The 27,955-nt window shown below is 33.7% G+C and overlaps 1 protein-coding gene across 3 annotated transcripts in view; it reads right to left on the bottom strand.

Annotated features, from left to right (window-relative positions):
- LRBA (LPS responsive beige-like anchor protein) overlaps positions 1 to 27,955 on the bottom strand; it is a gene marked incomplete at both ends in the record, with an annotated part of 477,161 nt that overhangs the window by 53,692 nt on the left and 395,514 nt on the right. For all 3 annotated transcript variants that reach the window (XM_084246225.1, XM_084246226.1, XM_084246227.1), the window contains one exon: positions 9,683 to 9,850. In XM_084246225.1, coding sequence (XP_084102351.1) covers positions 9,683 to 9,850 — 168 coding nt within the window. The remainder of the gene's footprint in view (positions 1 to 9,682; positions 9,851 to 27,955) is intronic.

Raw genomic sequence — 27,955 nt, 5'->3', positions numbered from 1 at the left:
ATTGTCCAAATTTGGGAGTGAGGGATTTCTACTGTTTTACTTTATATTTTCCTATTATTTGATTTTTTTTTACAGTTAACATACACTGATTTGATAAATATATTATTAAATCCTTTTCTGTAACTATTTAAACACACATAGAACTAAGTAATGAGTTCAGGTATGTAGGATTTATGCATCTTCGGGCAAGATTCTTATTGCTTTTAGCCAATTATTACAAGAACTACAATTAATAGTGATATAGTTAAGATATTTTCCCTAAACATAAAAGTGATATTTTTGGTCTTATTCAAATATGATGGGAAAAATGAAATAAATCCAGTTGCTAAAAAAATATGTATAATGAGTAAAATAACAAATTAAGAGATTGGATGGGGTTCTGATTTCCGGGTGAGATAAGAACAAAGAAATTATAAACTACCTCATTTTTTATCAAAGTTCCATGAAGATCATTACATAAAGACACGACTAGAAACACCAAACATGGCTAAAACTCAGAAAGTGACCTTCAAACAGCCAAAAGTACAATCAGTGTCCTTATGGTCACATTAACCTACATTACTCATTCAGATTTTTAAGCAGAGACTTTTCCACCTCAAAAGAGAAATGATGTGGGTAGACTTTCTTGCTGTGGTTTTAATGAGAATCAATTTTCAGAATACAGAAAAAAAAAATGAAAGAATTCTATGATCCCACACATTAACAATAATGACCATAAACAGCTTATGGTCTTTATTTCCAGACTTGGAAATATACACATATGTGCAGACAGACACATAAAATTTTTATTTTATGTGTTTCATAAGATGATCTGTTTATCACTATAATGTGGCAAAACAGATTCCATGACAGTACATATGGCAGTATTTTTATGATGCATAATATTCCACTATATGGATTTATCAATATTTATTTAACCAACTCTATATTGCTAGACATTTATGCAGGCCCTTTTCTTTCTTTGCCATTATGAACAATATAGAATTGAATTATATAATTTTCCTTGCATACTTGCTCAATTATTCCTTTCAGTGAACATTCTAAATAAATAGTGCATGACTATTTGAAAAACTAGTATTTTTAATCTTAGTCTAATAGGGGAAAAAAGATGTTAAATTTTAAACTACATTTCATAGACTACTAGTGAGGGTAAACTACTTTTCATTTGTAGTTTATATTTCATCTTTTGAAAATTATCTGTTCCTTAAACATTATTTGGTGTTCTTTTCGATGTTCAAAAATACTGGATTTTCTGCTGTCAAATCTATCAGTTTACTTAATGATTCTGGTTTTGATACTAAACTTACAAAATGGGCATTCTCCATTCCAAGATTATGTCACATATTATCTTCTAAGTTCTATAGTTTTACTTTTATATAATATAATATATAATTTTTATTCTAAACAAATGCACAATTCCTTTGAATTGTTTTATACATTAGGTTGTAGAAGAAATCGAATTTATATTCTAAATAATTAGCTTGTAGTCCAAACATCACATGTTAAATAAGAGCCCTTGCCCAGTGATTTAAAATACCACTTTTATCATACATTTATATTCTCATGTGGAATAGCTCTATTTCTGGAAGTTCTATTCTGTTCCACTGAACTTCAGTGGAACACTAGAACACATTGCTTTGATTACTATATTGCATGTTTTTTTATCTGGTAATCAAAACCGACTTAATTTACCTTTAACTTAGCTCATCAAATCTAGCTATTTGGGTTTTCAGGCTATCACATCTAAGAAATAGTTAATTATAGAGTAGGAGGAGGGGTGCCCAAAAGGCAAATTCACTGACATAGTAGCAAGAAATGAGAACTGATAGCTTAAGAGTAGATAATGAAAAAATATGAAAAGAAGAGCAAAAGAAAAAAATCAGTATCGGATTGCTTAAGGATAAATATAACTGATTCAAAACCTATGTTAACTGATTATACGCCTCACTTTCCATTACTCACTGTCTTATGTAAAATGAGCTTTACTCCTAAAAATTGTAGAATACTCACTGTTGTACAAGTACACCTAGAACATTTATGAAAACTGACTATTCACAATGTGAGTCAAATCTCAATAGATTTCAAAGAATCTGTATTATATAGAACACACCATATCCCTTATTTTTAAGGTAAAATTAATTAAGTAAAGATAAGTAGATCAGATGTATGACAGCAAGCCCTTGCTAAAGGTAGGACCTTTAATGTGAGGCACAGATGAGAGAGTCAACACATGAAAATCTGGGAGAGTCAGAGAAAATGGCCATCATCAAAATACTAGGTCAATGACAACTCTCACATGGTCAGGAACAGATAGGAAGTCAATATGATAGACACTTGGTGAAGAGAACAGGATAGCATGGCATTAGAGAGGTAGGAAGGGGCCAGGCAATGTGAATCAAGTAGGATTTAATTCTATGTTTTATATGAAATAAGGTTTAATAGAGTGACATGATATAACTCATAAATAGCACATTGTCAACTCTGCGGATTATAGGTAGGGAGGGATAGAAATAGGTGATGTGTCTACTAGTGCTAGCCCAGGAAGAAATGATGGTGGTTTAGACTAATGACAGACAGATATAAATGATTTCCAAATATGTTTTGGAGATATCATCCACATACTGCTCTTCATCACCAACTTCTCATGACTTCCCCACTCACCTCATGCTTTTATCCAGAAATAGAATTATATTATACTCCATCCCCGGGACTTTGAATTCCCCTACCCTTTTTAATCTTTCACCTACCTAACTCCAAAGGACTGTGGTTAGGCAGCTATTACTAAATCTGGGTTGGCTGCTTTCTCCTTTGTGCCCCCATACTAATACACACATCTCACTCAGAGTACATCACTATACATACAATTAATGAAATTATTTCTGGGCCACCCCGGTGGCACAGTGGGTTGAGCGCAGTGCTGCTGTCTGCAGCCTCTGCGGCACAGGTTCGATTCTCGGCCCACCAGGGAGATTTCCACATGGCGCAGCAGACCTCTCCTGTCGCACCCGTGCCCGCTGCTCCCCTCAGCAGTGTATTTCGGTCAATCTGCCTGTTCTGCTCCCTGTTCTGTCTCTGGTGAATTCTCGCACCCTCCCATGCCTCTGGCCTGTACACCAGTGCTTGTATAAATTAATCAATCTTAAAATAAAAAAATAGAAGAAATTATTTCTTACTGACTAAAACCTCTATCAGCAAACTGTCCTTTTTAACTAAGGGATAGAAACTGTGCTCTCAAATTCAGGACATAGCAAGTACAAATTATATGAGAATTAAAAGGAAATTCTGGACAAGAATATACAATCGGTCTAAAAACTGTGATTGTAAATACAAATTATATTCTAAATATATTAAAGAAATTATTTAAGGAAAACATTTTTTAGAAAAGGGAAATTATTTTATTAAAATTAAAATACTGAACATCATGTATTATTCTGTGATATTAGATTCTAGATTTTTTCTTAATAAAAATATTTATTCTTATATCTGATCCTGATTTCAGTTACTCTAATTTTCCTCTTTCAAATTTTTCTCTAAACTTAATACCTACCCTTCTCAAACTCTTCCAAAAATTTGAAGCAGAAATGCTTCCAAACATATCTGATGAGGCCAACAGGGCAGTAATACCAAAAGCAGACAAGTACAGGGCCTCCCCGGTGGCGCAACGGTTGAGCGCTGGGTTGCGAAGCTGCCCGCGGCCTCTGCGGCGCCGGTTCGATCCCCGGCTGCTCCCCGGCCACCAGAGGAGGATCCCACATGGTGCGCAGACCTCTCCTGCCACCCGCTGCTCCCCTCAGCAGTGTACTTCCGTCCTTCTGCCTGCTCTGCTCCCCACTCTGGCTCTGGTGAATTCTCTCACCCTCCCGCGCTTCTGACTGTACCCAGTGCATGTATAAACAAAACAAACAAACAAATATAATAAATAAATAAAAACATGCCTCTATAAAAAAAAAAAGCAGACAAGTACATTGTTAAAAAAACAATAACAAAAACTACAATCACTATCTCTCCTAAACATATATAAAAGAAAGTTCTCAATAAAATCTTACAAAACCAATACATTTAAAAAATATATCATGATCAAATGGGATTCATCCCAGGCATACAAAGATGATTCAACATAGGCAAATCAAATAAAATAATTCAACAAAAGGGAAGATAAAAATCACATGATCATATTAAGATGCAGAAATAGCATTTGACTAGATTCAACATTATGTCAAAAAATAGGGATAGAAGGAATATATTTCAATATAATAAAATCTATATAAAAAAAGAAATTCTTCTCTAAGATCTCAGGTGAAAGATAATAATGTCCATTCTCACTATTATTCAACATAGTATTGAAGTCCTAGCCAGAACAATTAGGCAAGAAAGATAAAATGGAAATGAAGTAAAACTATTACTATTTGTAGATGGCATGGATATACACAGAAAATTCCAAAAACTAAAATAAATAAATGAATGAATGAATAAATACATAAAATGAACAATAAATCAGTATAATACAGAAGGCTACAAAATCACAATACAAAAATTTGTTGCATTTAATAGGCAAACAATAAACTAGAAGAGAAATTAATCAAGAAAATGATCACATTTACAAGTACATAAAAAATTACCTAGGAATAAACTTAACAAAGAAGGTGAAGGGCTCATACACGAAAACTTTAAGACATTGTTAAAAGAAATAGAAGAACATATAAGTAATGGAAAGATATCAGGGGCTCATGGATTTGAAGAATTAACACTATTAAAATGGACATATTACCAAAGCAATATTCATTTAATGCAATTCCTATCAAACTTTCAATGTCATTCTTGAAGGAAACAGAACAAACATTACTAAAACTTGTGTGGAATCACGAAAGATCTTTAAAAATAGCGAAACCCAAGAAAAAAGAATGGAGGATTCACATGCCCAAATTTTATTTTACAAATCCGTAGTAATCAAAAGAGTATGTGACTGAAATAAAAATAGAGACACAGATGAACTGTATAGAATTGAGAGCCAAGAAATAAACCCACATTTATATGAATAGTTCATTTATGACAAAGGAGCAAAGAGCATACAATGGAATAAGGAAACTCTCTTCACCAAATGGTCCTGAAAAGGTAGACAGCCATATGCAAAAGAGTGAAGCTAGATGTAGCATATATATACAATGGACTAATGCAAAAAAGGATGAAATTTTTTCATTTGTGACAACATGGATGGAAATTGAGGAGCTTATGCTAAGAGGAAGGAAGTCAAGAAGTAGAAAGAAAATGGATGATATCATTTATGTGGCATATAAAGAAACAAAGTAAAGGAACTGATAAAAATCAAACCTAAACAAATCCTTGGATCTGTCTGTAGAAGTGGGGTTACCAGATTCAGGGTGGGGAGGTGGAAGCAAAGGTCAGAGTGGGTCCACCAGAGTGGGGGATAGTTACTGGTACTTTGGCGGTGGTTGTTGTGTGATAACATACACATGAAAAGGTGGGAACCTGAACTCCTAAAATATGCAGTGACAACTAATGTTATCTCAATCTAACAAAATAATAGTAAACTTGTTTGATCTTCTTTCCTTGGTTTTTAGATTTTTTTAAAACGTTATTTGAAAGATTTAATAGGGCTATATTAGGACAGAGAAGTCAGTCAAATTCAGCAGAATTTATAACCAGAAAACAACCAATCTCTATAAAATACATAATTCTAGGAAAATAGAATTGCTAAAAATGGTAAAGATAGAGAAGAGGTGAAAAAAATTACCAAAGAGATAGAGAAATAAAAAAGAGTAAAGAGAGGTTAAACAGCTGAAGATAAAAATATATCCTTTAGTTGGGGGAGTCACAAGTACTTCAAAAAATTATTCATCTTGAAAAATAATTCTTTCTGGAATGTGACATATGCATATGCAGACATGGTTATATATTGATAACCCAGCTGTTTTCTAAAAATTAAAAACAACATAAAAGTTTAATGTGCTGCAGGCTGTTTCTCTGATTACTCTTCCTCCTCTTATGGTTATTATTTCTATTGTTTACTGCCTTTTTTATAGAGAGATTATTTTTATGATCAGTTACTATGCCATATGTATTAACCATTCACACTAGCATATAACTTTCTCAAGAGAAAATGAGTTCTTCTCAAGTAGTAGTGAATAAAAGACTTGTATGTAGTCAACTTGTTTGTGTGTATATGACTGTGTAAATGTCTAAGTGTTCCAAACTGAAATAATATATATAGTATTAAGTAGAAATAAGTAAAATTATAGTTACTGAACAGAAATAAGTCTCGTCTTCTTTGCTTTGAATACTAGAGAGGTATCCATTTATCTTCTTCTCACCCTCTCGTTCTTCTCATTATGGTCACACACATACACACACACACATTTTTCCTATTCAACTTCTTTCTAAACCTAATCTGCTACTGAGAACAGAGGAAAACAATATGAAAAAGAAATAATTATTATTGAACATCTATTAAGCACCCATCACTATATTAGGTATTTACATAAATATCTCACTCTTGGTACCAACCGTTGCTTGTTGCCTTTTCACCTCGTTTGTACAGATTTACCTGCATAAGAAGTCCCCAGGCTACCTTGACAATCCCAGACTAGACTAGATTGTTTGCTCTCTGCCCTCCACTATTTATCTGTGTGGTCTGGATTTCCTTTCCTCTTCCTCATAGAGCTTTATCATCTATTACTTGCTTTTCTCCTGTATGTTTGACATGTTTCTCTCTTTTGAGGTCTTACCAATTAACACCGAAACATGGTGATACCCACCCATCAAAAAAAAAAAAAAAAAAAACTCCTTTATAGTGACTGCTAACGGGAATAAGTGTGCTTTTAAAGATGACAAAAAGAGTCAATAATTAGACTGTGCTGATCTTTTCCTCACTGTTTACTCTTTCACCTCCCACTCACACAATTGTCATCTACCTTCTAAGTTTTCTAGTAACTCAGAAAAATACAATGATCATTTTTCAGCTCTTATGTTTTCAATGTTCTTCAAACAGGCTCTAAAAACATATGTGTGTTTTTGTCACTAATCTTCAACCTTTAATACACTGCTTCACAATGCAGTCAAAACTTCTTATATCATTGAAAGTCCTCTGCAGTCTGGTTCCTAGTTATCTCTCTCAACTAATCACCTTCAGTTCAATCCCTATACATCATATTCCCGAGCCACGATCTCTTTCACCTATGTGCAGGAAGCTTATGTAATTTCTGCTGTGTATATAGCCTTTGCTCATAACTGTACCCAATGTTCTTACTTTATCCTTCAATATGTGGCTCCAGCATCTCATTTCCCAGAAGAATCATGCCTGGATTCTGGAACTCTGGATTTAGTGTCTATCCCGACACTAAATATACAGTGAACCATCTCTATCCTGAATTTATCACAGTGCACTATAATTGTTTACTTATCCCTGTTTCCCCCACTAGATAGTGAAGCATAGCTGATGAGGGCAGGGATTTGCCTTTCAGTTTTTAACCTGATTACATAATTTGGGTTGAGTAAAGGTTGTTGCAAAAAAAAGTCTATTGTTGTTGTTTTCTCTTTGCTCACTTTATAATGAACTCTGTGTCCTCTAGGAAATGTTCTCTAATAACTTTTCTAATGTTAACATTTTATGATTCTTTCTATGATATAGTCAGTAATTCATACGCTATTAATAGCTGTGTTTTTTAACCAGGAATTAACAGTGAACATAAGGGAAATAATTAACACTGAGTGCTTATGGGATAGGTGCATGTCAGGCACTTAACACGCCATCGTCCACAGGGTTGGCATTCTCATACAAACTCTATATGTAAGAAAACAGTCTCAGGAAGATCCAAGTTACACAATTAGGAAACATCAGGGGCAGAATCAAATCATATGGCATCATGCCATATGATTTAGCATTATGATATGGAATGGCTAGAGTAAAAGATTGTATTTGTTTTAACATTCAAAAAGCCTTGTGAATTAATCATGTATAGTTATATGAATAGGGCTAAGTAATGAAGTAACATATGAAGTGACATAATTTCCTTTTAGGAAGAGAGAATACTTAGAACATAATAGGCCATGATTTTTAATTGCTGCTGCAAACATCAAGTAGGGTGTAATCAACAAAAAACTCTCTAGTTAAAAAGTTTAATTTGCCAATAATCAGGTATTTGCTGTTGTGAGGAAGAAAAGTCAACAAATATTACAGCAAAATCATGAAAATGCTGATAATGAAAAACAGTTAAAACTTATTGGGTATTGTGGCACCTTGAAAAGTTAAACACAGAATTACCACATATCCAATAATTCTACTTCAGGGTATGTGGTCAAAAGAACTGAAAGCATAACAGCATTATTCACAATAGCCAAAATCCCCAAATGTCTATCAATAGATGGACAGAGAAACAAAATATAGTATACACAAACAATGGAATATTATTTAGCCTTAAAAAGAAAATTCTGATAGATGTCACTACATGCACAAACCTTGAAGACATTATGCTAAGTAAAATAAGCCCAGACACAAAAGGACAAATATAACAGTGGGCCACTTATAAGAAATACCTAGAGTAATCAAATTCCTAGAGACTGAAAACAGAATGGTGGTTGTCAATGGTTGAGGATGGGGGAAATGAGAAGTTACTCACTTTATGGACACAGAGTTCCAGTTCGGGAATAAAAAAAGCTTCTGGAGGTGGATAGTAATGATGGTTGCACAACAAAGTGAATGAACTTAATGATACCAAATTAAACACTCAAAAGTGGCTAAAGTGGTAAATTCTATTACATATATTTGTCACAATAAAAAACATTTGAAGTTATAACATGATTAGTTTAAATGAAAGAATTTAGTGTATATGTGTGTGTGCATGTGTGCATGCCAGTTTGAAATATGCTACTAAGGTAATTTAACAAAGCTTTATCATCCCATTGTCTGGCCACATACCCTAAATTTACTTTCAGGAAATATGCTAACTCAATATATGGCAGTCTTTTAGTGTTCCACTGTCCAATACAGTAGCCACTAGCCATATATGGCTATTTACATTTGAATTAACTAAAGTTAAATATTCAGTTCCAAAGTTACATTATCCACATTTAAAATGCCCAGTATTTCAAATACAACTAGTGGCTACCATATGGACAATGTCGATATAATGAACATTTCTATCACTGCAGAAAGTGTTACTGGACAGTGTTCTTTTAGATTATACTAAATGATAAAAGGCAAACTTCCTTGGTAAATCATTAGTGTATATGAGGAGAAGTGGTCAATCCAGAATAAAAACAAAGGGCCAGTTACATTAGTGATCTATAAACAGCTAGCTGATTTTAATATTTCATTTTTTTAACTAATAGTCATATAGATACAGTCTGAAAGCCAGTCTATTATACATGCTATCTCTTTAGTGAGTTAATTACTATTTTCCTACTACTGTATTAGTAAGTAGCCTTCAAAGTTATAAAAAGTATGAATATAATTATCGATCCCTTAATGAGTTCTTTGTTATTAAACATTTCATTGGAGGGAAGTTCTGGGTTCAAGTTCCAGATAGGTCACTGATTTAAAGGTAATTTTGCTTAAGTCACTTCATCCATCTGGTTTCGGTTTCAGTATCAGTAAAATGAAAGCAAGAGGAAGATGATAACTATTACCTTCTAAAGTAAAGATATTTGTTGGACTCAGACAACTTACCTCTCTTAGTATAGGATCAGTTATTGAGTTCAGATTGACAGCTCCTTCATAGGTCAAGTAATAGAACACATTGAGGGAACGAACAGCCTCTGGTCCTTGCTGTTTATAACCAAAAATAAGATCAATCCATTGGTGAAGCTGGCAAGAAACAAACTCACTCTCCAGGGCCTGAAAAAAAAAAAAAAGTGTAGATCATATCATTATGCTGAATTCTATCTTCAAAATGTATTCAGAAATTCAGAACAAGGAGTAAAGTTTAACACTAAATTTACTGTGATTAGACTTAATCTGATGTCTTAATATCCTCTGGAATCTGTTCTCCTTTGTTGGTAATCAGAGCTTTTTGGCACTGGCCATGCTAACCTGTCACAGATTGCATGATGCAGACTGTTCTACAATATTCCATAGTACTGTAAGCACTGGTCTATCTTGGTCACATTTCTAACCCAGGGCCTGACAGGTACTCAACTTATATTTCAAAATAAAAGGTGGCTATATACTGTAAAGGCTAATTTGGGAAAGCAAATGTGAAAACATAAATGTTTACTATCCACTTGAAATATTTATAATTTTTCTAGAATTAAAACATTTTATTGTCTACTGTAACAACTGTAACCAAATCATTTCATTATTTCAACTCAGTTTTTATGCTAACAAATTAGATCTTGGGAGGGAAACTTATAATTACTGAATTATTATTCTAGGCATTAACAGCAAACAAGACCAAATATTTGATTGCTATTAGCATAATAGTGATTAATAAATAATGAATGAACTTAATCAAGTATTCAGTGTAAATGCTTTAGATCCACTTCCAATTTGTCATTACATTCCCAGTTACTATCACTGTACCTTAAACACAATAAGTACCAATAGATGTTTACTGAATTAATAAACACTAAACAGTTCTAAAAATAGGAGATATATTTTTATTTTTATTCATATTTACATGATTTAATATTGTTCAACATTATTCCAACATAAAAGTATAGTGTTATGGGCTAGTTGATTAATAGATAACACTATTCAAACCACAGAGTTCTCAAAATTAAACTCAGAAGTATAATTTGAAATATACCAGGTAATATCAGGTACTGCATCTCACTGAAATTCTTCTTTTTAGAGCAACAAATATATGACTGTGATGTATTCTTGAGAGGGTTTGAGACATTATGGATTTTATAAAAGGAAATCTATTGGTTTTAAAACAAAATTGATTTTTACATAAAAAACAATGAATAAGATGTAAACCATATTGTGAAAAAAAGACATTTCTATTAATGTTCACAGATGGAAATTGTGTAAATACATACTTTATGAAAATAAGTGCTGTGAATAAGATGTTTATGGTTCAATAAAGTATTTCCTTTAATAATATTTAACATGGCTTCATATCACATATTATAAAATGTAAAAAATAATGCTGTAAATAAATTGTTAAGTAATTCTCATATTCCTGAAATTAAATAGGTCTAAAAAACATTTAACCAGTTTCAATTGTGAAAATTACTGTTTTAGAGATCTCATGTAAACTCTTTATATTTACAAACTTAGTTAACAGCTAAGAGAGAACAAAACTTTCACATTTTATTTGAAATAAGAAGGGCTTGTAATAACTTTAAGTAAATTTTGATTTTAAGTATAAGGTTTAAAATTAATCCTAAAATATAGGAACTATTAATGCAAGTTGCACACATAAGAAGATGCATTTGTTTCATTAACTTAAGTCTCGGGTAGGGGTGGAGGTGTTTAAAGTGACACATAAAAAACAGCAATTGTCTTAATTTGTGTGCAGTGCACTCCACACAAAAGCCCTAAATATGTTCAAATTAGAGCAAGCTGCTTGATTGTCACTGCAGTCTCATGTCACATTAATGCATGACAAACATTAAACCATACACTTAAATGGCAATTTATATCATTTAAATGTTTACTGCCAGACTAGCTCATCACTCATTTAAATGTGACTTTCTGACAGCTAATTTCAGTTAATTTTCTCCAATTCACTTAATTAGAACTTTCAATCAGGGAAGGGCCTATACATATCTTAGAGCTTACATCCTTTTTAGTTGTTCAAAATCTGAGGCAATAAACTGCTGAAAATCTCTATAATAGATTAGCATGCAGTATCTACGAGTCACAAAATAAGTGTGGTGACATGAAGCAAAACTCACGTATGTACCCATAGCAAGAACCTACACTTATTTATGTAAATAATATTCTCACCAGTAGTTTAAATAAAAAACATTTAGTTCATATACACACACTATTGAAACAATAAAAAAACCTACATCCAAGCTAATTAAAAATTAATGATTTCAAAATTGTTTAATAAGATAAAACAGTCAGGAGTCTCTTGAGTGTCTGTGGTGTTGTGATTTGAGACTATAAAATTCTTTAAGACTCAGCAAATGATAAAGTAGAAATGCATTTCCTCAATATTAAAGCTCTAAACTCTAGTGCAATTTTATTTTATGTGTCATCAAACAAAGAATTGTGTGTTTTCCTCGCGTTGATTACTTCTTTATGAACATTCAAAATAGTGAAGTGGGATAGACTCAGATGCTTAAACCCTTACATCTTGACACCACATCAAAATGTTAAGCAAAAACGCTGTAACCACAGACCCTTTCACATTACCCGGCAAACTCACGTGCGGAGATGACCATAGAGCCAGGGTGCAGCCCTCCCCATACACTGCCGCGCTGGCCAGTCCAGGAGGGCGTAATTCATGGAATTATCGGCAAAAGCTTTGCCAGAGCTTGATAAACATCTCACTTTCATGAATACTTTAAATACGTTTTAAAAAACTAAACTAAAAATCTCATTAACAGTCTTCAAGCATATCTTTAAACGGGGACCCCAAAGAACAACTGCAATGGATGTCAGAGGAAGCCAAAAGATTTTGAAATCATTTCAGAACAAAGTCAGCTCAGGACTTTTAACATTCTTTTGGTGTCATTCAATGACAACTGCCCAACCAAAAGTATATAATAATAAACAAATGTACTAGCTAAAGACTTGAGGGGAGAATAAGCAGGAGGAAATTATTGAGGGAAAATAAACACAAATAGGAAATAATCAAAATGATATACCTTGATATTTATGATATTTTATAACTAGTTTCTGAGATTCAAAAACATAATGCATGAAGCACTAAAAATTTTTAATTCCTTTTTATATACTAAGAATTAAAAAAAATATCTTTATATAAAATATTTATACCCACATTTTCAGTCACAAAAAAAAAAATTATGCCAGTGGAATGCTAAACATTTGAGATTTCTCAAAAGCTTTTAGGACAGACAGTCCTCATTAAGACTGGAGTTAAATACGGCTTGCAGCTAGGGGATACTAACATTCTTCCCAAGCTGCTCTCAAACCCAACCAATCAATCGTTAGTACTCCTGAGCAGGCTGGATACATCATTTACATCCAATGTGTGCTCTGAGTGAAATTTGTAAAAAAGAAAATCCACTAAAATGTCCAACACAATACAATAATATTCAACTCATCTGAGTTATTATAAAATAAATCAGTGACTAATGTCCAATTGTTAAGGATCAAATAAGACTATGAAAAGACTATTATATGAAGCCTCACACAAATTGTCACTCCAATCCAGGGGGACTCATATTAGTCTTGACAAACTGTCTTGGGGCTGATATCTGTTTTTTAAATGAGATCTATTAAGCAGAGAGTAAAACACTTGAGATATGCTAAAAAGTACAGTATACAGATGTCAAATACAAACACATATTAGTAACTTTCATTTGTTCGGTTCATACATAGAACATCAACAAATTATAGCTTTAATATTAAAAATAATATTAAATTATTCATAAAACTCATTTGTGTAACCCTGTGTCAGAAATAATTATAACATATGAATATGTGTCTAACAATGAATCTCATTGAAAGAATGCGATCTGTTTTTCTGAAATAAACCCATTAAAGAAATGAATTATTTATTTTAAAAAGTTACATAAAATTATTTTTATTTGCTATAGTGGAATTAAAAGAACTTACATATAGTTTGCTTCTCCCAAGAAATTCTAAACTATTTGAGAATGGAATATCTTTTAAAAAAGGCATGTGTTTAATCTTATGTGCTTTACAGATACTCTAGCAATATCCTTTTATTTTCAAAAACCAATGTAGAAATGTAATGTAACGTCGAGAAAAACAATTTCAATTAATGAGACATTAATAGATAATTGTTTACCTCAAGACCAGAAAGCTTTATTTGTATATAATGTGTGTTTCTCAGAATTTGCAGATTAATGCTAATATTTAAACTTTTGCTAAATATTCTCATGCCACACCATTTTTTAAAGGCAGCTACATAATAAGCTATTGATATTTATAGGATAAGTGACTTTTAAAAATTAGATGAAATGATCATCTGATTCATGTTTGTAAATAGTAATTTACAAACTCTAAAATATAAAAATAACTGTATAACCAGAAGGAAATAAGTCTGTGCTGTCCCAAAACACATATCCCCACACCTATACAACTATACTTCCATCCTCCGGTTTCTATCAATAGAAGGACAATTCAGTTCTGAGATACCAAATTCTGTAAGATTCAAACAAACAAAAAAAAAAATAAAAATCATTGATTAACTTTCTAGACTTCATACAACTTAATTAGAAGATGTAAACATTTGCAATGGAAGAACAAAAATTAGTTTTCTAAATGATTAATTGTATCTATAATTAAGAGTTCTATGTCATTTGAGTGTATATAGTAATGTTTCAAAGGAGTTAATGTTTAGATTGGCGAGAACGCAATATACAATATTATGAACTCAGAATTTTAAGTATTTTTCATTTTAAATACATGTAACACAAACTTCTTTTTTCTCTCTTACACACACACACACACACACACACACACACAGACTGAAAGTGAACTGGTGTGTTATGTTTGCATGTGCTGGATTTCAAACACTAGTGGTAATGTTTCCTTAACATTGATATATGACCTTTGTAATTTACATTGAAGAAAGCAGTTTTTTTCAGCCTAATTAGAACTGTTTCAAATTTTCTTGCTAAATATATGATATAAAGTTCTTTCAACTTTTTTATTCTAGAGTTTCTTTCCATGTCAACTTTGTTCCAATCAAAATATGCTTTGAATTAAATGATTTTGATTGAATATGTGGATCACATTTCACTTCTAAGATTTAAAGTCCAAAAAGGAAAAGTTTAGCCTGTTCAAACAAAGCAAAAGCAGCCACTTTGCGGAAAGCTATTCACATTTAAGAAGACTGACAAATTGTTTGTGTGCACCATTAGGTCTAGTTTCTGCAATAGTTGCCAGATTTCCTGTCCCCCTAATAAGATACATTAACTCCTTAGATGCTGGCTCTGAATTTGTGATGAATCTAGCAATTTTTAAAAAATTATGTATATCTTCCTTCTTCGAAATAAATTGAAATGAATATTTGCTGCTGTATCAAAATTTTAAGAAAGGTCACAGAAATATGAACATTTTCTTCACAGTAGACAGATATAAATTCAGAATATAAATATGCTTTCTAAATGGAATTTTTTAGAAGTGACAAATCCACAAATCCACATCAATTCTCACATACAAAAATACATTAATTAATCTGTTTAGGAATTACTTGTTCAGGTGAAACAACAGTGAAAATATCAAAATATCTGATGAACTATGGTGTGAAATGTACTGAACATTCTCCTATATTTATTACAAACACATCATAGTGCATCAGGTTTCAGACATTTGCCCTAATATAAATATGTAACAAACATGTGAAATAAATTCTATACTATTTACATAGAAAAACTTAACTTTGGGGGTTACAAATATGTATGAAACTGTGACATTGAGAACAGTAAACTATAATGCCTAAGAAGAAAAAAAAAGGACAATCAGATTTGGAGGAAAAAATTATGAAATGCTCAGAACAAAAATTTTATCTGACAGTTTTTAAAAAATGAAATTTAGTTAATAACACATTGGAGTTCAAGCTGAAAAAGAGAGAGAGAAATCACTAAAAGGAGTTGTGTGCTTCTAAACTGCCCTTGAACTATTGGATAGGAGAGAGACTTTGGAGCCGGCAGCACACTGTTCATTCCTACATTTCTATCATTACTAAAGAAAAGTGTGAGTTAGTATCATAACTTGATATAACCATCAAGCACTCATACATCTTTTGGCAGGAGAATCATTCTGTCTACGATTGTTATTGTGTAGTTTTAAATGGACTAGTCAACCAGCTGTTATATATTTTACACACTGAAGGCCATGTTTCCTTTGAAATTCATAGTTTTAATCTCAACTGAAGTCTGTATTGCTGTGTGCCAAGATCAAAAGGATTAGGCAAACTTGTACAATTACCCTTCTTTTCAGAGAGATTTTTTCCTAATGTTTAAAATAGTCCTATATGTTGACATTTTATCCAACTATTTTCTTTAGAGCTACAGAACATTAAAACATTTAATTAACATTTCAACCTAAGGTCATCCTTAATCTAAAATCTAGGTATTAATAATATACAGATATTTGAACTAGTTAGAGTTGAACTAGTTAGAGTACAACACCACATAGGGACATGGAACTATTTTTCAAAACTCTAATAAGCACAGATGGGGAAAACTTACAATTAAAAGTATGCCCATCTATTTTTATTATTTGTCTGCATTTTATAAGTCTTCATTCAGAAAAGAATTCACAGAAGTTACAAAGATGCACATGAATCAAGATAAAATTAATTTAACCTAAGAATTTAGGGCTTGGTAAAAATAAGTAAATAAAACTCATGCTGTGAAATCCCATAGACTTGTTAGAGGTGCTCAATGTATTAGGTAATAAGCTTTCTAGCAGGCAACATAAAGAAAGAAACACGAACACTTACAAGAGTCCAAAATGACCATAATGTAAAAACAAACCAGATGGCCTACAAAAACACATTATTTCTATTCCTGAGATAAGAAATTCCTCCCTTGGCAATATGATGGAATCCAGGTATGTGACTCTCGGAGGGACTGACTTAATCCTGGGATAGATTTAAAGAATAGACAAATGAATGGAGAGACTACATATTCTTCAGGCAATTCTGAATAAACATTATTTCTCTTAGGTGAGACTTTGAATGGTAAACTTCTAGATTACAAACCTTGACAAGTACCTGGAATACAGCCATTCACAGAGCCACATGCTTTGATAGCTAAACTGAGTCACAGTTTAGCATAAGGAAAAACGAACACAAACAAGCGTCTATGGAAAGCAGGCCAACCTTCACTTGGAACAGGTAGTGATCAGTACTAAGGCAAGTCCAAGGGTCTCCTCAGAAAGTGATTTTGGATCAACTTTCCCACCCAGATAGATAGCAACGAAAGACACCAAGTGTCAATCACAATATTCCTGCTTATAAGAAGTTAAAATGTTTAAAAACGGCAGTCTAAATGGTTAACCCTTTAAAAAGAATTAATAAAGTGTCCCTAGAAAATTAGCTTTGTAATATTAATTGGTAAAATGCTGTTATGCTTGCTAAGATAAACTAGTTAAAAAATATAAACAACTAAATTTTTAATTTAAAGTTCTCAAATATCTACCTAGGTATAGAAAAAAAGAAAAGGTTTTTTCTAAAATGAAAAATGAATTAATTTGCTGTATGAACTTCTGGAGGTTTTATTTTATAGTCAGTTACAAAAGGAAGGAAAACAAAACCAAAAAAATTTAATCCCTACCCATTTGCTTATCCACACAGATCTGATAAATACTAGCAGTCTCTTGCCTTTGAAGATGGCCAGACCAGAATCCCTACTTATTGCCAGATGTAGTTTAATCCCATGGGAACTCCAGACAAAAACAAGGAGCTGTCTTCATGGCACCAATGACTCCCTGGACTGACTGCCGTAAACTTATATTGGCAAATCAAAACCCTTGGCAATATAGAACACTTCTATTACTACTTCCAAGAAAAACTTGAACTAAAGAATATAAATGTTGCTGAATACTTTTTTGAAGCACTGACAACAAGTGCAGTCAGAGAATTACATCTGTGCTTACTTTGGTTATGCAACTATATATAGATGATGCAGGACTGAAAGTCTTTTCTCATTCTGCCTAATTTTTGATTACTATCAGTAGCTTTGTCATCCATTCAATCAACAACCATTTATTGAGTGATTTCTATAGGTTCTCTTCCATGCTAGATTCTGGAGATGAAGTGCCCTTTGAAGGGAGGGTAGGGAAGCAAAAGGTCATCTGTAAGGTGAGTACAACAGTTCAGGTAAGAGGCACTGGGAGCCTCAATCAAGAAAATGGCAGTGGAAGTGATGAAGAAGGGACAGATTTCAGAAAGATCTAAGATCTGTGGTTACTTACACCAACTGACTACCTATGTGAGAGGTAAAGTACAGAGTTCAGGATGACACCCAGGTTTCAAGTCTGGATCATATTCACAGTGGAGAAGAAGCATTTATAAGGAAAATGATTAATTCAGTTTTGAACTAAGTATTTTGGACTTTCTTTTACATATCTGAAGTTAACACTATGATGCCAGCTTTTTTTTTTTTTTTTTTTGGATCTGAGGTTGCTAATTATAATAGAAATGTGTATAGTATTTAAATACTAAACTACATTCATATTTTATATTGGGATGTCCAAGTCAAAAAACCTCTGGATAACACAATGACCACCAACACTTTAAACCAGTGCTATCCAATAGAAATATTACATGCAAGCCACATATATAACTAAATGTTTTTAGTGAACACATTAAAAAAATATAAACAGGCAAAAATGTTAACAAGTATATTTAATAAAAATGTCATTGAAACACAATCAATATGTCTTTAAAAAAAAAAAGAAACACAATCAATATGGAAGTTCTTTTGCATTAATCTTAGATTTGGTATGCATTTTAAACTTAACAACATACAACATATCTCAATTCAGACTTGTCACATTTCAGTTGATCAATAGCCACATGTTACCAGTGGTTGTAATAATAATGGACAGCAAAGTTTGATTCAATTCCAAAAACGGAATCTGCATTCAGAGTTTTATGGCTTTTGATACAAGAGTCAATGCATGGACTAACAATATTTAACCTTTCTTAGAATACGCTTCTCCTACTGAAAATAAACTATATATACAGCACAAAGCACCTGCAGACTACAAAATGACATTTAATACGTTTTAAGAGTTCATTACAATTCTCAGTGCCATGAAGAATGGCTATACTTTAGGACATGACAGCAGAAATAGTGTCTTTAAGTGTGATATATACATAATGCTATGCCTTGTACATTCTTTCATCATTCACAAACCTCTGAAGAAATGTGGCCACATTGGAAAGATGACTCTATGACTACCTTTTCTAACAATAAAGGACGAATTGTAGCAACTACAGTATCTGTTAACTTTCTAACCTTAAAAGGATTTGATTAGAAAATTTTTTTTTAAGTTTTATTGATTTGTCACTAGTTTATATAACTACGTAGTTTTGGACATACAACTTCACACCTGCATGTGTGAACATGCTTCACTTACCGTCCTCCAAAGCCCCAGTGCCACAGCCCTGTAATCTCCATCTCCCATTCCCTTCATCTCTCACCTCCATTTCCTCTGGTAATCAGTATATTATTCAGGGTCAAAGAAATACTCTTGTTTTGTGAGTTTGTTCTCTTTGGACATTTATATTCCACAAATGAGTGAATTCATTCAGTAACTATCTTTCATTTTCTGACTTATTTCTCCTAGCACAATCACCTCATGATGTATCCATTTTGTACCAAAAGGTAATATTTCATCTTTTTCAATAGACGAGTAGTCTTCCATTGAGCATATATTCCATAATTATGTTCTAACAAGTTGTCTGTTGCAAGGCACAGACATATGTTGTTTCCAGTCTTTTTGATACTGGCCATTCTCAAAGGGGTAAGGTGATTTCTTATTGTGGGTTTGATGTGCATTTCCCGCATAACTGATGCTGAGCATTTTTTCATTTTGTCTGTAGGTCACTTGGATGTCTTTTTTGAAGAAGTGTATATTTAAGTAGTTTGCCCATTTTTTGTCTGGGCTGTTGGCTTTTTTGTTGTTATTGTAGAGTTCCTTGCCATACATGTGATGTGTAAATATCTCTCCCAGTCTGTAGTTGTTCTTTTGTTTTCGTGCTGGTTTCTTTTGAGGTACAAAAGCTTTTAAACTTGGGCCTCCCCACTGGTGCAGCAGTTGAGCACTGGGCTGCGAAGCTGCCCATAGCCTCTGCAGCACAGGTTGGATCCCCCGCTGCTGGCGAGGGTCCACAAGGCGCGCAGACCTCGCCTGCTGCACGCGCTGCTCCCCTTAGCAGTGTACTTTGTCAGTCTTCCTGTTCTGTTCCTAGCTCCGTCTCTGGTGAATTCTCTCACCTTCCCGCACTGCTGACTATACCCAGTGTTTGTATTAATCAATCAATCAATCTTCGAAAGCTTTTAAACTTGATATAGTTCCAATTGTTTATCTTTTATTTCCCATGCCATTAGAGGTACATCCCCAAATATATCGTTGCAGTTGATGTCCTACAGTGCATGAGCTATGTTTTCTTTTACATAGTTTATGTTTTAAGTCACATATAAGTCTTTAATCCATTTTGAATTAACTTTTGTATATGGAGCTAAAGTAATCTAGTTTTCTTTTTTTCATTTTGCGTATGTCTGTCTAAGTTTCCCAACACAGTTTTGATGAAGAGCTTTTCCTTCCCCCAATGTATGGTCATGGCTCCTTTGTAAATGATTTTCTATATTTGTGTGGTTTTATTTCTGGGTTCTCTATTCTATTGGTCTCTGTTCTGTTTTTGTTCCAATACCATACACAATCACTGTATAATATAATTTCAAGCCAGGGAATGATACCTCCATTTTTCTTCCTCTCTTCAGGATTGCTTGGCTATTCTTTGGCGGTTCATGCAAATTTTACAACTATTTATTCTATTATTTGAAGAATGTCATAGGGATTTTAACAGAATCTATAAATTGCTTTAGGGAATATGGTCATTTTAACAATGTGTATTCTCCCAATTCATGAACACAAAATATCTCCCCATTTCTCTGTGTCTTCTATTTCTTTCAACATTATCTTACAGTTATTATTTTGTAGTTCTCTTCACTTCCTGTATTTCTAGGTATTTCATCATTTTTGGTGCTATTTTAAGTAAGATTGTTTTCTTTTTTAAAGATTTATTTATTTATTTATACAATCACTAGGTACAGTCAGAAGCGCGGGAGGGTGAGAGAATTCACCAGAGCCAGAGTGGGGAACAGAACAGGCAGAACGACGAAATACACTGCTGAAGGGAGCAGTGGGCACGGCAGGAGAGCTCTGTCAAGCCATGTGGGACCGTCGCTGGCGGCCAGGGATAGAATGAACCAGTGCTGCAGAGGCTGCAGGGAGTTTCACAGCCCAGCACGCAACCACTGCATCACCAGGGGAGGCCCGAGATTCTTTTCTTAATTTCCCTTTCTTTTTGATTCAATGTTTGGATATAGAAATGCAACAGATTTTTGAGTTTAGAATTCTTACATATTGTCTACTCAGCCCTATCAGCTATGTGCTTTAAGAACTACTGGATAGCCAAAGACTACAATTTAATACAGGGAACACAATGTTCACTGAAAGTCAGATACATGACATCTGTGGACAATATGGATATATTTGTAAAACCTTATAAAAAGCACCTCATTTTAGCAGCAGATGGAATTGGCTTCTGTTGGACCACTCCTAGAAATTCCTCATCATTCTAAATATGTCTATAGTTCTCTAAGTCACAATAAATTGTAGGTTGGATTAGTTATGCATTATCAATGGGATAATAACTAGTTAATACAGTCTCTTTTTTTGACGATTTATTTACTTATGCATACAAGAACTGGGGTGTAGGCCAGAGGTGCAGGGTGGGAGGTGGAGAGAAGATTCACCAGCGACAGAGCGGGGAACAGAACAGGCAGATCTACCGAAATACACTGCTGAGGGGGGCAATGGGCGAGACAGGAGAGGTCTGCTGTGCCATGTGGGTTAGTTCCCTGGCCGGGGATCGAACCTGTGACCACAGTGGCTGGCAATAGCTTGATAGCATGGAGACTTTAACCCCTGAGCCACCAGGGAGGGCCCAGTACAGTCATTTTTGTTTATTTTTATGCAACCATGAATGAGCAATACGAAATCAATAATCAGCAAGATTCTAGTAAAATCTGTGATTTATGCTTCCTTACCTCTCTCACTTCTTAACTAATCTCTCATCTTCTATTGTTGGTACACCACTGCTTGAATCCAATAGATGCTTGCTTTTCCTCACTTCACCTCTCTGCATTATGGTGATAATATTTCTCTGTTCTTTTAGATTCCTTGATACTCTCCCTCCTCGGGCTCTTTCTACATTTCTGATTCTCCTTCTCACTCCTTGATGTAGAGTCTGTTCCCCCTCTGACTACCTCAGTGATTGGTCTCCTCCTGATTTAATCCTAAGCTGGTTTCTGGCATAACTCAAGATAGATGAGCAGGATTTCATTATCTCAACGGACAATTTTTACCATCTCCAGAGTTTTAAGTGCAGAGACTTCCTTTGGCAAACTCAATTTTAATTTACAATACAAATCTAAAATATGTAATTTCTTCTCTTAAAGCTTGTTTCTTTTTCTGATTTTTGGTTATGGATGTGACCCTTCATCTTGTTGTCAGCCAATTCAGAAATCATCTTGACTTCTCCTTGATCCTCTTACACCTTATCAACAATCTTACCAGACAATATAGCTCCAAAATAGCTTTCAAATTCATTCTTAGCTTTCTCTGTGACTATCTTTGATTTCCGCTTTATTACTTTTGGATTCCATTATTCTACACTATCCAAACTGTTCTCTTTTTAAAAAATTTCTTTTTTATATAAATTTTACTTCATTTTCATTTTTTAAAACAATGTTTGCCCCCCCCTCAGGTATAGTCCCCATAGAATTTCTTCCACCAAGTCACCCATGCACCATCACCACAGTTCCCTGTTCTTCTCCCTCCTGCTCCCCTGTAAGATGTTTCTGGTTTATAACTGTCTGTTTTTGTTTTGTTTTGTTGTGCTTTGTATTGTTATTTTTCCCCCCTAATGTTTTATTTAGTAACCCTATATTTCTTTTTTCCTTCTGACTTATTTCACTGAGCATAATTCCTTCAAGCTTCATTCATGTTGCTGCAAATGGCATTAGTTTATCTTTTTTGATTGCTGAATAGTATTCCATTGTGTATACATACCACATCTTCTTGATCCAGTCATCTATTTTTGGGCATTTGTGTTGCCAAATTGCTCTCTACCTCTAAAATTTTCCCAATTCAATCCCTCTTCCATACTAATTACTGTCTGCAATTTGACCAGGCATTACTGTCCTTTAACTTTTCAATAGTTTTCCTTTTCATAAAGCAGTATACTTCCACTTTGACACGCACCGAAATCACTTGGAGGATTTGTTAAAACACAGACTTGCCATTTAAAAAAATTATTTAAGATATATTAATGCTGTTGGCCTGGTAACCACCATTTGGTACCATGGCAGGGTTGGGGGGAAGCCCATACCACTTAAAAGGCATGAAAGATTATTCCTACAATCTGCCTCCACCCTTTTCTTTCCATAGAGTCAGCTCACAGTATTTTTACACACATATTATACTTTATCTTCTGACTTGAATTTAGGTCCTATACTATATGACAATATCAAGATCTTTGTTCACAATGCTTCTTTCATCTGTAATGCCCCTTCTATCATCTTGCTCCCTTCCTGGCAAACTCATACATGTTCTGTGGCTTTTTTGGTTCAGCCTTCCCCAACCTTCCCAGGAGGCAAAATAAGGCATTTCCTCCTTTGGTCTCAGAGTTTTAGGGTTTTGTTTTTTTTTAAGAGAGAGAGTGAGACAGAGACAGACAGAGAACACATAAATAAAATGCTGAATATGTGGTACATACTGCAAGTATTGAAACAGGACTGTATCTTATCACAGGTTATATATTTTTTTAGTTTCTTATTTATTGTCCATCTCCCTCACTAAGCGATAAATTCCAAAAGGCAAGGTACTATGCTGTGTTTCTCAGTGCCATATATTCCCAAGGATTAATAAGTAGTAGGTATCACAAATATTTGTTGACTAAATAAAGAATAGATCACTAATCTGTCATGTCTATTTGTTTCTCATGGTGGGTGTCATATTCTTCCCATTTTGTGATCACAGACCTAATTATCCAGGAGTCCTCTAAGAAATGGGTCTTGAATGAATGAATGGCATGTAAGAAAATTTGGGGATTTAGCACAATTCAGTGTCTATGCTGAAGGACTATGTTCTTAAGACTTGTATAAGAAGCATGAAATGGACCACGGAAAGTTTATCCAATTGATACAGTGCTAGTTTGGCAGAGTTTTAGAAAATGTGAAGAATTTTGTAAGATTCCTGGCCACTGCAAAAGAGATGCCTGCAGCCTATTAACCACAAGATCAAATTTGGGGTAGAGTAATGGCATGAAATAAAGGAAAAGTGAAGTAGATATTACAGCATCATCTTTCAAGATTTTATTTTCTCTTGAACACTGTCATGAAGATAGGTAAAAATAATATCAGAGATAAACCAATATTTGTTAATTGCTAGGTGCAAATACAAAAAAGGAGCAATAAACCATAAATAATAAGTTCATTCTGCCAATTTTTAAATATTCATGGTCATTAGCAACTTATAAAAATGTGATTTCATGTATTTTAACTTGTATCATATTTGTTTTGATACATGAGCCATTTGATTTCTTTAAGTCAAACTACCATGCAAAAAGAACAGAGAAAATTTCTCCTATTTCCTGTTTAAATAAACACTTCCATTTAACTACCAAATTTGATATGTTTTTCTTAATTTTTAGAAAATGTCTTAAATATTTCATATAATAACATTGCTCAAATTATCTACTCAGGACACTGATTACATGCTTTTCTTTTATTTTTAGAAAAGTATTGCATTACTTGCCTTTATGATTTAATATCTCTTAAATGTGCCACTTGGCAAATACTTTTAAAGTAATATAATAATAAACAAATAAGCAAATAAGTCTGATTTGAGATATTAAGCTTTTCAGATACCCCCTGGAATAAGTTGGTAAGACACATTACAGTACTCTAAAATCAGAGTTGGAATCACTACCTTTATTAGGTTAGGAGAAGTGGATCAAAGACATCGCTGTGTTCATTATCAAAGAGCATCAATTTCCTCTTTTGTTGTTCAAAGATTTAACTCTTCTTTGTAGAATTACCATTACACTAAAATTCAACTCAAAGAATACTGTGGTAAGGCTAGAATCTATCAAATCTCTTACTAAGAAAATAGGCATTTAATTTTTTCTTTAAAAATGTAGGTGAGAAAGACAAACAGCAAGGCAAGAGTTAATTGAAACATTCCTGTTTAGAGCCACTGCCTTTAGGAGTGGGGGCTGGTGGATGGCAGGAGGAGGGAGCAAGGCAGAGAGATGCAGAGTTAATCAGGGAGCAAATCCAAAGCCAGGCATGGATAGGCCTCACTAATGAGCCTCAAGTACCCTGCAGTGGTTTTCAAACTTAACTGGCTTCAAACGATGCCACCCCATGACAGAATGCAGCTAGCCATAAGAGGAGGGTGATTAGAATAAATGACTGGAGTAATTAACTCTGATGTGAAACCACCTGATTGGAAAAGAGAAGCCAAGAGCTATTTAGCTGATGGTCCTCTAGTAGAAAAAGGAAGCTTTCCCTTTTTCTTGTGTGGGTGTTCAGTTAGAACTCAACTCTTTCAAGTAGGTATTTGGTAGCACTAATGAAAAGCAGCTTTCATTCAAGGGCCTCTCAAGGGCCTTCCCATTCATTTTGAAAGGAGAAGAAAATAAAAGCTTCAAAGTAGAACTAATTTACTTTACTCCCCTACCTCTTCGTGAATTTTGCATTAGCGAAGTCTGCGTTAGTATTTATGCTAACAATCAACCTCCAAATAATGTCATCAAATAACAAAATTTTTTATTTAGGAAATAACAGATAAGGAGGATAATTTAAAAAATTTCATTCTCCTTTCCTTAAAATGTTTTACATCTCATTGTACAACTACAATATATACAATTTTATTTGTCGATCACACTCAGTAAAACTGGAAAAAATGTTTTACGTAGAAAATTTAAATACTACAATCGCGCTGTCAATACTTCCTTTTAAAGAAATGGAATCATTCTTCCTGTAGCAAGAGCCCTGAGTAAGAGAGAGAGAGCTATCAAGTATGAATGGGGTATATATGCTTTTGAAGAGAAAATGAACAAAAAAGAACAATGTTGAGGCAAGGGAAAAAAAGCATTTTTTTTTTTTTTTCAAAAAAAAAAGGGGGGGGGGCAGCTTTCTTACAGTGCAAATTGAGCCAAAGAATCCACCACACTCTGAGTCTGCTTTATTTTACAAAGAGGAGAATTACAAAGACTGGGGGCATTACTACCTGCTGTTTTACAAGTAATCATCAATTCATTGGGCCAATGTTGTTCTGTACCTGCTGAGTTAATGTTCCTCGATACCCCACCCACCCACCCAAAACAGGTTCACAAGTTGCCCAGTAACTACTACAGTGTAGTAGCACATGTAACTTCACAAATGTTTATGCGCAAACTTGAATTTATTTGACAGCTTTACACCTTTGGGCATGATATAATTAAATGTTTTGACAGCTAAACAAAAACTGTATAAATTTAAAAGCTATTAGGAGCTCAGCATCTAGAATAAAATGAAGTAATTTGCTTATATCCTAATCCACATTTAGCAATGCATTCCAATAAAAAGCACAAAGAGAGAGGCAAATGACTGTCCAAATGTTTTAGCTAAATCTTTCACATTTCTTCTATGAAAAATATTCTCCTTATAAGATAATGACTTTAATATCAACAAAGGGAACATAAGCAGATTTAAGATGATCAATATAACCCCTAAACTTTATCTTTGGCTATTTTCTATGATTATAGGAACAGCATATTAAAAAGACACAGACTAAGAAACAGTATATTATCTTAAAAGGCTGTATGTGCTATTTAAAAAGGACGTAAAGCAACACATGTAGAGTGAATGGTCTTTCAAACTCAGACACTTAATGACTCAGAAGCCAATCCTCATTCTCCAATACACGGGTGCCATATTTTCACAATATTCTGTGCTAAGTGGTCCTCTAAGATCCTAAGCTTCACTTCTAGTGCAAAGGAGGAATCGCAATGCCCGTAGCTACCACTTGCTTTCAGAAAACCCACTGTTCATTATCTAAGCTCCAGAAAATGTTCCCATCAACAGTACTGCTCAACACAAAGATTAAAGATCTCAGCTACTTCTCTAAAAATGAAAAAAAAAAAAAGGCAAGACTAGAAAGCAAAGCAAACAGTCCATTAAACTATCACTTTTTTTTTAAATGAAAGTCTGATTTATATCTGCTATATTGCTTCATATTATCATTCTGGAAAGTACCTACAGAGTACTGGCTTATAGTTCAACAACAAAAAGCCCAAATTCAAACAATATCTAAGTCAGAACCATTACTGAAACATTTGGACTCTATCAAATATATTTAAAAACATTTAAAATCTATTTTTCATTATGCAATGACCTGAGGAGATAATGTACCCTTACTAAAGGTAAAAATGGTAAGCTGTTTATTTAAAAAAGTAATCAATGAAATGTTTAGAAACCAGCTCACTTCTCGTGTGGCGTTTATGTTTCACTTTATCATCCTTCTTGGAAAGACAGCTCTAAAGGAGGAAAATGCTATGAACTAAATCCTGTTTAACTTATACATGCTGATGTCAAGTAATTTAAAAAATATATTCTATAAAGAGCTTCTTATGTACACATGTAAAAACATTACTGCATTATCTAATTGTTCTCTTCCTCCCACTCATGTGAACAAGATGGAGTTTTTTGTGGGTGCCATATTTGGATCTACTGGAATACAGCCTGAAAGCAGATTAAACTTTTTTGAGCGTTTAAATATCTGACAGCATAGTGATTATGGGAAGGGAGTGGAGACTCAGAAGCTGATGGTTGCAGTCTGGCTACATTTTGTTTTAAATTGAATGAAGCTTGAGTCAGATCCCATGCACACACTGGTTACAGAGATCAAAACAGCTGAGGATGGATAGCTCTTTGAAGACTATCTAAAGGTAAATACTACTTGATACTACTTGGCATAAAATAAGAAATTGACACTATTAAAATACTATATCTTAGAGAAGTTCTCTTCTTAGGAAGTATT

This window comes from Talpa europaea (genome assembly GCF_964194135.1).
Source record: "Talpa europaea genome assembly, chromosome: 10".
NCBI classification, from domain to species: domain Eukaryota; kingdom Metazoa; phylum Chordata; class Mammalia; order Eulipotyphla; family Talpidae; genus Talpa; species Talpa europaea.
The sequence above is the reverse complement of the archived record's forward strand: the minus strand, read 5'-3'. Positions and strand labels throughout refer to the sequence as shown.